The 15,400-nt window shown below is 41.0% G+C and overlaps 2 protein-coding genes across 11 annotated transcripts in view; one reads left to right on the forward strand and one right to left on the reverse strand.

Moving 5' to 3' along the window:
- CLVS1 (clavesin 1) overlaps positions 1–2,404 on the forward strand; it is a 169,729-nt gene extending 167,325 nt beyond the window's left edge. Inside the window, 1 exon segment of the mRNA XM_028533534.2 lies at positions 276–2,404. Coding sequence (XP_028389335.2) covers positions 276–363 — 88 coding nt within the window. The 3' untranslated portion in view covers positions 364–2,404.
- Positions 2,030–15,400, reverse strand: part of ASPH (aspartate beta-hydroxylase) — a 200,280-nt gene continuing 186,909 nt past the window's right edge. For all 10 annotated transcript variants that reach the window (XM_036031152.1, XM_036031150.1, XM_036031149.1 and 7 more), the window contains one exon: positions 2,030–4,267. In XM_036031152.1, coding sequence (XP_035887045.1) covers positions 4,117–4,267 — 151 coding nt within the window. In that variant the 3' untranslated portion in view covers positions 2,030–4,116. The remainder of the gene's footprint in view (positions 4,268–15,400) is intronic.

The raw sequence follows: 15,400 nt of genomic DNA on the forward strand, positions 1-15,400 counted from the left end.
TGTATAGATGTTGGGGCAGAGTTGTGGCTAGAATACACGTTCTTTTTACCAATAGATGAGTTTTCTGCAAAGAAGAATTCCAAGATGCTCCTCTCCATAAAAATGTGGTATAGAAGACACAGAAGCAAGGAAGACAGAGCTACAAAAGGGGGGAATTAAATAGTTATTTTGAATGTCTTGATTAATAAGGGAAATATAAAATCTGAATGCCAAAATTGTTGCCATCATGAGTTTTTTTGTAATTATATCTTTTCCCTTTCTTCTCATATTATTAGATCTCAGTCCGTGGTAGAAGCTGGGACCCTGAAGCATGAGGAGAAGGGAGAGAATGAGAACACTCAGCCACTTCTGGCTCTGGACTGATCCCTGAGTCACTCCATGGTCCCGCATAATGCCAGCCATCAGTGGCATCAGCCACCCAGGAGGCACATGCGCAACTGACCCCCACAGACATGTGCATTTGGTTTGGTACAAGGCTCTCCACTCCTGCCACGCAGTAATGACTGTCACCAGCCCTTGGCTGGAGCAGCCAAAGTTGAACAAAGACATGAGAGACGTTTGTTTCTTTTTTTCAGTAAGGGTATTGAATGGAGGATGAAGCAAGGCAGTTATGTAAACAAGATCCCTCTCCCCCACATTTATGGTATTAAATGAATTGAAAAGAGAAAAACTAAATTTGATGCACACTGCATTAGAACAAAGAATTTTCTGAGGCATTGCCCAGAGACCTTCAGTTTCTGCAATTTAAGATTAAGTGCATTTCCAAGTAGATACATCAGAATAAAACTGGGCAGACACAGTTGTCAAGTTTAATGTAGTGCAAAAGCCCTGAGACAATAGTATCTCCAGTAATTTCCATTCTTATTGAATTATTTTCTTTGACCTCATCACCAGCATCAACTTGTTCAGCCTAAGAGCATGTTTTCCGAGGTCTGGCTATTTTCAGTTTGCTTATTTTGATATCCTGCAAAAGTGACTTTGACATCACATCTTTTGTCAGGCTACCAGCTGATTATCATGAGCAGACTTTTAAGAAAGGCACAAAATGTGAAATATGATTATTTCATCTTAGCAATGTGACTTCCACAGGCAACGTGTGCCTGCAGATATGGGGGTGGGGGCGGGGTCCCATTGGAAACATGTTAGTGGTTGGTAAATCCATTCAGGTTGCCTCACTTGGGTCACTACAGCTAAGAAAAGAGCTACTAAAGCATTTAACTCCCCTCCCCCCACCACAACCAGTGAAATGTGTAGAGAAAGGGCCTGGCTGTTGCTGAGTGGGTAGGTATTCAATCTTGGAAGAAGACCCTGAAGGATGGCTAAATATGCAAGTGCTGAAAATAAGAGAAGACTAGGAATGCAGGATGAAATGCCAAAGATCATTGTTATTTCTTTGTTTATTCTCCTTAGAAATGAGCCCCCAACTGTCCAATCAAAGGAAATTAGATACAATTAAAGATATCACAGGACATGATATCCTCACTCGTGCCGTGTTGCCCCAAACCAGCTGTGTGTTTTCAGATATCTCCTCCTCTCCCAGCCACCTGCATGGCACGGCCATTCATTAGTGTGACCAGTTGGTGCTCAATGCCAAATAAAAATATTTTAGTTGATAATGGGCAGTAAAATATGATGTTACATTTTAAGGATTTGGGAGGGTTAATTTATTATAGCGAAAAAATTCAAAATTCAAAAGACAGAGGTGACTCCACTGGCCATAAATCACCCTCAATGGACATTATATACTGTTCTTAACCATTTATGGATCTCTTTCTCAATGGGTCTAGTGTTTTAATTTTTTTTCTACTGGTTGATGACAATTAACAGAAGTAATTTTTGTATTTCTCCCTTGAAATAAAATTGCAATAGAATTAAAAATATTTCTGAGCCAGTTGCATCACAGTATTAATAAAACTAACTCATTTTGTGTAGACATTTCAAATTAATGTTGAAATAATTCTACCAAATGCAGTGACTGAAACACTTTTCTTATATACCGCGACACAGGGATGAAAGATGAAGAATTAAAGTGAATTAGAAAATCCATTTTATTACTTGGTTTATAAGGTAGTTGTGGAATCCAAATACCTAAAATGCAATTATTGCCAACCCTTTGCAACAGAAATGACAATTCTGGCTTTTCAATTGGCAATATTTAGGATCCTGTAGTGACCTGATTTTAAATACCATATTATAATTACTAAGTGAAGAGCTAGTTTTTACTCTATTCCATGATTTCATTACATGACTGTAAGATGATGGTTCAACATTGACAACTTATTCTTTGAATTTCTTTGTGTATGCAATATACATACAACCAAACTGTGTCAGTGACATGAATGTTACCACACAAGCACTGATTGTATTGTCCTTTGTCAGCCATTTCCTCTGTTCAATAAATACTGAAGGACAAAAATACCTTTTTATTTTTCAGGAGTATGCCTTTTCTTCTGGACTTTGGTAATTAATTTTGCTATTTTCCTTACATACTTCTTCACCTATTCGAGTGAGTTTTTGAACATTGGCAAAACAGAAGGGAACACAAAAAATAGTTTGCGAACTTCTCCTAGAAGCAAATGGGCTTTAAGGACAAGCAAAAAAAGTCCATTTGAATTTCCAAGGACTGTTTTTTAAATGAGATAAGAAAGCATCCTTCTTCCTCGTTGGATGGAAATCGCAAGTGTTTCTTTTTTTAACCTATAAATGATACTTGGTAACTTATGTATCATTTTTCCAGCATTTTTGTTCATATTGGCTTAAGTTCAGTGCACTGATATTATTACATTCTTATAGCTAACATTCCTAGTTAGTTTTAATTTTAAAAACAAAATTTAATGCATTAATACTCTACCAAATGAATGACTTGGTCATCTTTGGAATGAGTAGGAAAGACCATTTTTCAACAGCTACTTCGATGCTGTGGGTAATATTAAAACTAAGTTATGGATAATAATTGCTATTTCAAAGTGATGTTTAAATGGCAGAAGTTTTTCAAGCAGAAGAGCCAGAAGACTCCTAAGCTCTTTCAGAGAGGAGAGCAATCTTGACACCCTACACTCAGGACAAAGATCCTGGCATTCTGTCTTCCACTCTGCCTTCTTCATATTTTTGCAAACTTGTGGGAATCCATCACGGACTCTGTCACTCACATAGACCTACAACGGGCAAAGACACTTCGTGTTCCAGCCACGTCTCCTGGATAGCAACCGGGCCTGCAGCCAGAGCCATGGCTGCTACCGCTCCACCTGATTCTGAGAGAAAATTTTTTACTTGGAAAAACTTTCCTTTTTTTTTTGTTCAGCCCTAACACTTGGCATTAAAAACATTTACATGTGGCTTTTTTTTAACTCAGTATAAAGTGATCCCATGTTCCCTTTCACTGTAAAAACTTCCTCTTAGCAAGAAATGCCACTTTGACAGTGTCTACACCTTTCTCACAGGGAGGAGAGAAATGCAGACACTGGCTCTCAATGAAGATAAAAAAGCAAATTGACTCAGTGGGTAGGGAGCTGTACAGTTCATAGACATTGGCATAATTACAGGTTTTTCCTTTGTATTAGGAAAATAAAGCTGCTTATTTCATGAGTGTCTTTGTCTAAAAATAATTAAAAAAGGGAAGTCTGAGTTCAGCAGGAAAGTTACCACTAAACAGCTATAAGTAAAGCATTTTACACAGCTTGTCATTAAAATCAACAAAAAAGTGGTGGTATGTGATGACAAAAAATCACTTAGCTACCCTAGAAAAATATAACTGCATAGAAAAATTACAAGCTAAAACAATCCATTCACAGTTTCTATATGTATTCTCACTGTACACTGATTTAGCCCATTCTAAATGGAAAAAAAAATATCTTTGGCTGGCAAGGTAGAAGCTATCATGTATTTACCTGAAATACAGGCACCAGAATGGTGCTCTCAGGGGATGAAATACATCAGGGCATTTCTTATGTAAATTGCAGCAAGGCAAATATTCCCTTTAGTGTCTTCTAACCCTAGGAGGAGGCTGTAAATCAAGGACATGAAGGGCACTGCTGAGTGAACTTCTATCCCCACAACCAAGGAGACAGAGCCAGACAGGAAGCCTCTCTCCAGTGTGTCCCAAGCCCGCACAACATGCTAAATTGCAGGAAGGGTGCGTCTCTGCTGGGGTGTCAGCTCTGGGTGCCACACATCCACGATGAATATCAGCCGGAAAGACATGGCATCCTGCCACACCTCGTGCTCGAAGGAGTCATCAAAGATGAGCACCTTGCCTTCTTCCCACGTCCTGGAACAGAAAAACATGGGTGCTTGTGATTCCGATGCCTGAGGATGGATTCATGTCTACATGCAGGAAGGCACTGTCATGTTAATCTCTGCAATATGACCAGCTAACTGAACCGCCAAGCCAGGATTTATTGTTTTTTGGTGATTAAGAAGAAATTTCAGGAATCTTACCATGAACACCAAATTTCTTCTCTCAGCACTGAAGGTGTACAAAGAATAGGAGACTGATGATAAGAACACACTTATTCTTGTTACAAACCTAGGCAAGGCTCATTTGGTTGGGCAAACATTCAAACGTATGCCCCATTGACCCATGCCCGGGCCAGCTCCCTGGTCAGTGACACCATGGAATCCTCCCTGGTGGTTCAGAGATGAGTTCAGACCTATACACAGTGACCGGATGTCCAGCTTTTCTGTGCCCCGTAGGAGACCTGGCAGGGTGTCTGTGTGTCTCCAAATGATTCTCCTTTCAAGCCATCCCACTTGTTAAAGTTCCATTTTATTAAAAAGTTCCATTTGATGGAAAATCCATGGAGTATTTTCTATCAGAACATCCCTTTCGGGCCAAGAGTACTGCTTCCTAAAATATCTATACAGGGGCCAACATCTAAATATACTGTAGTCTGAACAAAGCAGTGCAGAGAAGGATATGCAGGGAGCAATCACACAATGCCTTTCAAATCCAATGAAAGTGTATTAACCACGCAATGGTCTCTTCTTTTTCAAAAAGATATCAATTGCCAATATATTACATGCTAAGTTATATTTTTAAAGTAAAACCTTTCTACTAGAAAATGTTCTTTAGGTATTAAAATTCCACTCAAGAAGTTAAAATTTTATATTCTGGATTAGCAAATAATTAAAATTATAGAAGGGAAAATGCTAGTGCTTGATTACAAGCACTAAAATGATTTGTGTCTTTTCATGTTCATTACTAGGTGATTAATCAACATTAAATTAAATAATATTACATACCGTGGGGTATCTCAACCTTGGCATTATTGACATCTGTGGCCAGGTAGTTCTTTGTTCTGGGGGCCATCCTATGCTCCATAAGCATCTCTGGTCCCCAACCACTAGACGCTAACAGTACTCCCTTACCAACTGTGACAAAATGTCTCAGTCATTGTCAAATGTCCTAGGGGAGCAGGGTGGTGTGGGGGTGGTGGGAGGCAAGTTCATCCCAGACATATTAAATAAAGAATCTGACAATAATGTTTCCAAATTTAAACTAATAAAGTAGCAAACACTCACAAGTTAAAAGTCCCTTGAAGTTGGGAACCAAATCTCTACTCCTGCCACCCCTGCCCCCACCTCCAACACACACACACACACACACACACACACCCCTCGCCTAATGTCTTGCATTCAATAAACAGGTGTTGCTCAGCTATTTGACATAATTCCTCTGAAGGTTCAAAGAATCCTATTGGAGTTCCATCTAACTATAATGAAAGACAGAAATACAGGGATGGGCAAAAGTAGGTTTACAGTTGTTCATATGGAGAATAATACAGTGACTAATAAATAAAGAATAAGCCTTGTTTCACATTATTCACAAATGTAAGCTGAATGTTGTCCATCCCTATAAATAGACTCAGCAGAAATAGAGACACTCAAATAAATGACAGACTATCTATTCATTACCATGCAAAATCAAACTTGAAAGGCAAAGCTAAAAAAAAAGAAGAAAATGACAAGAAAAAAAGAAGTGAAATGATCCATAGCTTATACAGTTTGATGGTCATTTCCTAGGTTTAATCAATGCAACTGAGCAATATTACTGGCTCTCACTGATAAGCTACAATTAGACAGAATATGCGGCAGGGGGATGTTTACTCAAAGGGAAAACAGGACACTGAGGTTCATGGCACTGTTATTCACAGTAGAAGGTGGAGCAACCCATGTCCAGTGACGGATGTGTGGATAGATAAAGTATGATATACTCGTATATGTACAGTGGGATACTACCTAGCCTTAAGAGAGATGTCTGACACAGCCTACAATGGGCTGACCTTCAAGGATTTTATGGCAAGTGCAATGAACCAGTCACTAAAGGACAAACGTTGTGTGATTCCACACATATGACATCCCTACAGTAGTCAGCTCACATAGACGGAAAGTGGAACGATGTCCAGCTCTTGTTCAGAGAGCACAGAGCTTCAATTTTGCAGGATGAAAAGAGTTATGTTGATGGATGGTGCTGATGACGGCACTAAATGAGTATGCTTAATGCCACAAAACTGTACATTAAACATAGTTAAGATGATAAATTTTATGTCATGTGTGTTTTACCGCAATTATGTAAGAAAAAAAGGGAAAGGCGAAAGGTAGCGTGTGGTAGGAGAGAGAGGGGAGTGAAGTGATTACATGATAGAAAGTCACAGATTTTGAAGAAAAGCAGATTTACAGCTCTTGGCCCTTGCATTACCTACTATGTGCTCCAGGATGGGTTACTTGGTATATTTGAGCCTTTCTATCTTCAGCTGCATAATTGATGTGAGGATTAGCATATGATGGGCACATAATATATACTCAATTAATGGTAGCAATTATAAAACATAGGAGGAAAGAAAATACTGAAAAATAGGGAAAAGACAAAAGATAGAGGTGATAATGTTGGGCAGTGGTATAATGCTACCAAATATTACCTTGGTTATTTTCATGAATTAGCCTTTATTTGAGAAAATTGAACTCTTCCAAGGGGGTGAGATATTAAAAACATTGAAGACAGTCTCTGAAATATACTTTGTGATTTACACAAAGTGATTCTCAGTATTTTTTGGTTTTTTTGGATGGCAGAGAATCTGAAACCTATTTAAAATACTAGAAGTACAAGTAATTCAAATAACAAAACAGAAAACTCTAGGTTGCACAAAAAGACATTTTTCACTAGAATCTAATAGGTCCAAGAAAGTCAAAGCTTTCAGAATGCTTTATGGGAGAGAAATCTTGAAAATTGCATTCATTAACTTAAATTCCTTGTAAACTTGTAAAAACTTTTGAGGCTGGAACGTACTGGTTCATTTATGAAACATCAGCTCCTGTAAAGGGGAAACTTAGGTTACCACTGGTTTGTGGCTTTTCAGATACTTGAAGTCAAATATGGACTAGTATAAACCATTACTTAAACAATTTTTTAAAACCAGAAATCTGGGGGGTATTCCGAAGGGTAGGATTCCTTCAGGGCTGTAAACCTCACGGGCAAGTGTGTCTCATAGACTTCTACTTGCCCTTCCATGTTATTCCACACATTTTCCTCAAAACAGCAAAGATATCCAATTATTTAATATAGATTTCTTAAATGTAGATTCTTTCTGAACATTTAAAAACTGGTGTCTTTCAATCATCCACCATGCTAGATGACTAAACTGTACCCCTAATTAACCAAAGAGGGGGCAAGGAAGGACAATAAAACCCCATTGAAGTGATATGCAGACTGAAGTGAGTTGGGGTTAATGAGAGATGCATCAGCTGCTGGGAAAGAGACAGAATGCAAGGATGTCAAAGGACCCTGGATCTCTTCTGAGTAGAAAACAAGGACTCTCATCGCAAAGGAAAGAAATAGTTTTGAGGCCACTTGCTTTGTGAGCAAAGCTCCACCAAATATGACTAAATTACACTCAAACAATGACATGGGAAAAGCCCCCTGGAGAAAAGGTGTTCAGAGTGGCCTTTGAAAGGAGTCTTCCTGAAGGTGCAGGAAACCCTTTCTTGCGGGGGGGGGGGGGTCAGCACAACAGGGTTGGAGGTGGGGCGCTGCACGTCCTCCATGGCTTACTTCTAGAATTTCTTATCCTTATGAGAAGAACATCTCTTCCTGGTTTGCAAAAAGATATGAGAATATACAGTCACAAGACAAAGCAATATAAAATAACTCCTCAATTTCTCAAAGTATTATAGAGTTCGTGATAATGATATAATGGTGACAGCACATATATAGTAAGTGTAATTCTGTCATAGAATTATCATTGATATTAACAATGCTAAGGAGTGACACCAGGTGCTTAGAGAGCCTTTCACCTAAAAAACTTTATAGATCTTATCATCTCAGTGATCCCTGCTAAAAGGTTCTCAGGTAGGCAAATGACATGATTTTAATTTTCCAGGAGAGAGATGTCTGCGGGATATTATGATCTATGAAAGAAGCAGAAAGCCACTAGAGTTGCTTCATTATAGCCTAAGCCTTTAGCTCGAGATCACAGTGCTAGGGAACAGTAGTGCCTATAGATGCTATGCTGAGGTGGCCTGTGCAGTATTTAAACAGGCTGAGTGGAATACAAAAACGGGTCAGAGTTCAGCAATAAGGACACCTAACACAGCTCTTATTAATTCTGAGCTATTGAAATTCCTCAGTGTGACTCCAGCAGAAATTCTGGTACATAGTGGAACTGAAATGTGGGGCTGCAGTATCACTACTTCCTCCTTTCCTGCTCCTTGCTCCCCGTAATACACACACACACACACACACACACACACACACACACACTTTCTTCCTAATTATCTACTTACCTACCTACCTATCTCTCTGGACAAAGCATTTTTCTGGAAGCTAGGAAACCTGTGTTTTTGTCCTGACTACAGCTAACTAGACATGTGACTGTAAGAAAATACTTCACCCAGGGGCCTCAGTTTCCCTATCTGTGCAGTGACAAAGATGGACAAGAGGACCTCTGAGGCTACTTTCAGCAACAAAGTTCTCCTAATTCTCTGAGCCAAGCTATTGGTTAGGATTTCAGTTTGCATATTACATTTCACAGGACACATTTAATAAGTTTTCCTCAGAGAAATGGGTATAGTAGCTGCTATTTTGTTTAATGTCAAGATACTAATTTCAATAAAAGATGGCTAACTTCACAAAGACTGTCTTTGATCAGGCTCTGTAGATAGTGCCCCGAGGATACCTCCCGTTCCAGCCAGGCTGCCACAGGACCTGCCTCCTCTCCACATGGGCCTGGGATCCAGAGTCACCCTGCAGTCCAACCCCCTGCTGCCTCTCTCTGTAGCTTTTGCCTTCCTCCTCTTGGTCCTGACTCACCCAGAAGCAGAGGGCTTTGTAACAGAGCTATGAAAGTCAGAAAAAGAGGATGAGGAAAGGGAAGGAGAGAAAACTTCATGAGGCCAGAGAGATGGGATGCACTGCCCCCTTCCTCCTCACCCTGTTCCAGGGTGGGGACTGGGAAGAAAAAGGAGAAATGGAGGATTGCTTTCAGCTGTGCTCTTGCACCCCTCTTCCCCCAGCTTCCCGTCCAGCTGCAGGCCTAACAAATCACAGTCCCCATCTGTACGTGCGCCCTCCCTTCACCAGACTCGGCCCTGCCCATGCTCAGCTTCCTACCTCCTTAAAGCCCCACCCTCATCCCCATCCTAGTGCCCTCTCCAGGTTACAGGAACCGTCAGTGTTGTAGGAGGGATGGGTCTCACTCCCTCAAATGTAAAGGACAAAAGCCCTTGTCTGCCGCAATCAGACAAGAGAACAATAAAGACCCAAACATACTGAATGCATGCGTTCCACAGGATTTTATAAACACAGTTTAACAACAGAACTACACAGAGATATACTCTAGTCCTTCTCATTTTACAGATGCAGAAATAGAGGCATAGAGGGGTTATTATGCGACTTGTCTTAACTTGCACTTAGAAGGAAAGCCAGGCTTTAAACCCAGGTCATGTGACTTCTGTGCTCTTAATTTGCTTTTATGAAGATACATAATGTTGAAATCTGAAGTAAAAACTCAGGATGCATTTTCCCCATAGAAATAGTATTATAAATAGTTGCTGTTTCCAGAGCCCTATTAATAAGGATCATGTGTTAAAAGCTTTCGGGGGCTGGCTCAGGGACCTCCACATCATTTAATGTTGCCATCGGGAAATGGATTCCACCTTCCCAGCCTCTCAACAATCAGTTCAACGAAGGAACGTCTGGACACAATTCATTGCGAATGTGGCAACTGCCACTCCCTGTGGAGGTGTAGATATGCAGCTATGCCTGTAAGTGGCCGTAAACATACCATGCTAACCAGAACAGGGGTTAAAACTTGATTGATGTTTTTAATTCACCAAGTTGTTCAAAGGAAAGAGAAAAAGGACAAATGTTAACCTTCAATAACAAACCTTCTAGAAACATAGCCAGCTAAAGATGCCATTGTTTTGTTCTCTAATATCAGATGAGCAAACTTGAATGGTGGACTTATAGGTGGAAGATGGATATATTTTGTGAAACAAATTATGATTTCAGGGAAACTAGAAAACACATGAAAGGGACTAAACTATCTGGTTCTAAATGATTTGGTTATTTCACAGCATCTACAATATGATTATCTCCTCAGACACTTTATGGAAACAAAACAAGTATCTATGAATGATTCACGGTGGGTTTAAAAACTTAAGTCTCTTTTCTATTGTTAATATTCTAGCATGCCTTCTACACAGTCTTCCTAACTGGAAAATTGAGAGATTAATAAAAAAGATGTTATAAAATACATTTTTGTATTTTATAATATAGATAACAAAGATAAAATAAAGATATAATATAGATAAAATATCTCTTTGTATACGTCATACATATATGATATATATGGGAAGAGGGCATTATCTCTACAGCAATATATAGAGGAGTTAAGTGACTTGTCACCAGTTCATTTCTTCAGCCTGTGGCCGACACTAATGACAACGCATGCTTTCCTGGCAACATATTGGTTTGTCTAACATTTCAGGCTGGTGACTTGCAGGCAATAATGCAGAATCTCCAGGAAAACTCCACAGTCACTCTTTTTTTCCTGGCCCCACTTGTAGAAGGTCTGGGAGGCCCTCCTGGAAACGTGGAAGAAAGAATTCCTTTCTGGGATCATCCAAAGCTCAGGCGACTTGGCCGGTTGATGAGAGGAGCAATTCCCACTTGTGGGCGGGGTGTTTATCTGCTGGCTCAAGTTCATTCAGGCCTGGATCAAGATTGCTAATAAGCTCATCTTATAGGCCATAGAGCCTGGACTGTCTGGAATGACACAAATGGCCTAAAACTGGGGACTTCCAGCTGCTTTCTCTCCTTGATACCCTGATGTCTGGAAATGAAAGCTGGTGTTCACAGTGATCATCTTACAGATAAAGCATGATCCTAATTTTGTAAACAACAACAACAAAATACAAAAAGCCCCAGATTCTCTGTACAGCACAGGAGGCAAACACAAGGCCCTTAGGTTGAATCTGGCCCTCCACCTTGTTTTATCCAGCCCGGCACCTTGTTTCTACCTGGAGGCAACGTCAAGCTCTCGCTTACCTGCTAAGGGGCAGTTACATTTATATAGTCCTAAAATTACATTTGACCCTTTGAGGCAAACATGAGGCTGATGTGGCCCCCAGTGAAAATGAGTTTGGCACCCATGCTGTATAGTAAGGCTACAAGGTTGAAGCTTGGAGCACAGACTGTCTAGCCAGACTGGCTGAGACCAAACCTTGGTTCCGATATTATAGTGGGTTAAATGATGGACCTCCCTCTACCAAAAAAATGGGTGTGCCCACATGGAACCTGTGAATGTGAATTTATTTGGAAAGAGGGTCTTTCCAGTAACTTTAAGATCTTAATTAGTTAGGTATTGAGATCAGTATTTATGTTTATGATTGTGCTTCTCTGTGTTTTACAAATTATGTGCAAGGAACATGCATTGTTTTGTAACCAGAAAGCATAATTTTAAAGGATCATTTTGCTTATAGTGGTAAAAGGCTGCACACCTGTGAACTCATCTTCAGATAAAAAGATGGTGCTAAGTTTTGCAGTGATGGAAAAATTAAATATGTATGCTAGCAGGAATCACATAGTGCTGGAAAAGTAGCCATGTGATTATTCATACCTGAGAACTACCATGCACAAATTGCTGCAAGTAACCTACCTACGCTTGGAAGTTGAGAAGCTCTGATGAATGGTGTCCTGTCACCTAGCACAGGGAAGCCTGATTCTTGATATGTGTGCTTCTCTTTCCACACTGATACAATAACAATGGGAACTCCAGATTTCTTACGATATAGTCTTTCTGTCCTCAGACTTCACAAACTGTCTACCCTTCAGCTATCCAGCTATTTTCACTATAGGCACTCCACAGTACTCTAGTTTAATTAACACATTTCTCTTATGAAAAGCACTATTTTTGTAATCAAGTACTTAGCCTGACCCAACCACACTTGAATTAAGGATTATTAAGGATGAGAATCTAACACAACATAAAGTAAGGACAGCAGGAGGGACATGGGGGTGAAACTGAAGAAGGTGGGTTTGGCTGCCTGTGGTGGCGAAAACCAAACTCAAGAGACAGGTGCTGGTGCAAAAGGAAAAGAGGTTTATTCAGGTGCCAACCTGGTGAATGGTAGATTTCCATCTCAGAGACCATCTCCTTTCCCTGCTAAAACTTGAGGTTCTTACAAGGATAGAAAGAAGACAGCTTTCTTTCTCTATCCAATCATCCTGCTAGCTTTTGGCTGCTGGGGCCCTCTCCATTCATCTCTCTAGCCATTGGCACGCTCAGGGCAAGAACCTCCCCCTGCACCATCCTGGACAATGGGGGAGACTCCCTGGTGCTGCCTGTCTACCCTAACAGAGGAGGGTGTTGAGTAGCGATCATAAGTAGGCCAAAAGGCACTGATGCCCACCAGCTCTGCAAGGACATGAGAAGAGGAAGCATTTCATCCTCTAGAAAGTTGCCTCCCTGGCTCACCATAGGTAGCTGCGTGGCAAATACTCTTTAATAATTACTGTGCCAAATACAAAATCTTTGAATTACTGTTATCAGCAGGTACTTACTGTCACCTGAAGTAGGTTGCATTTTAGCACAATGGAAACTGAGGGGCTGCCAAGCTAATATTCTCATTCATAATCACCCTCCAAGTGAGGTGCAAGACTGGGCTTAAAATCCTACCTCTGGCAGGTGAGGGGAGGGGCTGGCAGTTGTTTCCTTTGTCAAGCAAGGTCGCCGGGTGTTTGCTGCGATTCTGGGAAGGACTCCCAGCATCACTTCTGCATTTTGAACCTTCTCTGAATTGCTGTTGAGACTTCCCACTCTGTTCTCCTGCTCCCCTGCTAGAATGCCACACCCGTTCTTCAACCCGGGCTTCTCTCCACTTTGGGCCTCTTGTGACCAGGATCGGTTCCACACATTTCCTTGTCCCTGCCTGTTCCTAAGTGGGTTTTTATTTAGTATTTTCCCCCAAGTATCTGTAGACATTACAGACAGATTTTAAGATAAACAAATAAATAGAAGGCAGAAGGAAGGGAAGAATAGACAGAGACAGAGAGAGCAAACAACAAGTTTACAACCCTAAGGTGGTACTTAGGAATGAGACCAGGCACCCTTTCCCATGTTCGCTGCCCACGGCTCATATCTGATCTCCAAGGAGTTGGCCTTGTCAGTCTGTGCCTTCCCCAGCATCATCCCACTTCCTTTGTGTATTCCCTGGGTCCCCTGCCATGTCCCTAACTCCTCTTCCCTTTGGCAGAGATACCATGCAGACCCAAACTGAGTTCCCAAAGGCTTGACAAGATCCGCTCCACCTTGGAAGAAACCTCCCCTGTCCAGCCATCTGTCATTCCTCCTCTCTGTCCTCCCAACTCTGCCCTCTGCTGCCCCATCTCCTTCTTGGTTCTCCTTTCTCTTTCCAATAGCAACTTAAATAAAATACACACAAACACTGAATTCACTATCCATCCCCCTGAACCTGGATTGTGCCTGCCAAGTTCTCACTATCGGCTAAAGTATCAACACCCTCCTACAGACTGAAATGGAAACTGCCAAGTCATCTTGGACCTCCTTCTCCACCCTTGTACCCCACACACTTAAGATTCACTTTAGTCAATCTTGATAAAATCTTCTGCACCTGCTTTCTACTTTCCATCTCTTTGCAGCATCCCCATTCTAGCTCTCCTCTGTGAGCCACTATGACAGTCTGTTAACTGTTCTTCCCATCCCCCCACATATAATAGAGTTCACCCATGGCTTCCAGACTCACTTCCTAACTAAGGACCAATCCCATTCATTTGGTATCAGAGACCACTAGGATTTAACTTCTAATCCATTCTTTTACTTTCCAACCTTTTTCTCTATGTACTGTTAAACAATTTAAACAAGGAGCCCATTAGCCTGAGGGGACTCCAGCATGTTGGTAGCCCACATGAGCAAACCAAAACCTAAGCTTGAGTCAGGACACTTGAATCTGAGAAAGTGCAATTTAAGAACAACTGGTCACAAACAGCCAACCAGGCTTTCCCAGATAAGGCAACCAAGGTGCTACAATCAGCCAAATAATTTCTTCCCTTTGTCTCAGGGTCTTCCCTATAAAGACCTTTCCCCTAAAATCTATTAGTGGAGTACTCCTGACCACCTCTGGTTTGATGCTACCTGACTGGAACTGATGTTTGCTCAAATAAACTCTTGAAAATTTTAATGTGCATCAGTTTACCTTCTAACAGCACCCTATACTCTTGACTGCTGAAGCCACTCAACATTTCTCCTGTGTGGCCTGCAATTTTTGGCTTCTGTGCCTTTACTGATGCTATTCTTTCAGCCTGAAATGCCTCCTTCTCCAAGCTTTCAATATCCAAATCCTTCCTGTCTTTAAAAGTCACCACTGCGAAGATTCCCAAATATTAGCAGCAAATGAGCAACCTGCCCATTGACCCATCTGTAGTATCTTTATTTGTGCCTCTCTTATGAGTCACGACATTCAAGCTTGTGTTATCTCCCCATTGGACACACCTGGCAGGGGAAGGCCCCCTGTCTGATTCCTCTGAGTCTCCTGCAGCACCCTGTGGTGCCGTGCCCTGCTCGGCCAGGGAGGTATCTGCCAACAACTAACAACCCCCATCAGTCCTCTGCTAAGGACCATAAGAAATGCATAAGAAGACCAACAACTTAGTTTCTGTTCTCCAGGAGCTGACAGCCCACTCATAAAGATTAGGCCAATAATACTAATTAATAAAAAGCAATGGAAGATAAAGAACAGAACTACTGAGAATATATACTATGCACACTCTAGGCAGTCAGAAGAGAGGTTTCTTTTGTGAAACTAAATTGGATCTTAGGAATAGGTTTATTTTGGATGGGAATTCCAGGTGAAGAGAGTAATAAGATTAGGACAGGAAAAGGCATGG

The sequence above is a fragment of the Phyllostomus discolor genome, chromosome 7 (genome assembly GCF_004126475.2).
Source record: "Phyllostomus discolor isolate MPI-MPIP mPhyDis1 chromosome 7, mPhyDis1.pri.v3, whole genome shotgun sequence".
Classification (NCBI taxonomy): Eukaryota; Metazoa; Chordata; class Mammalia; order Chiroptera; family Phyllostomidae; genus Phyllostomus; species Phyllostomus discolor.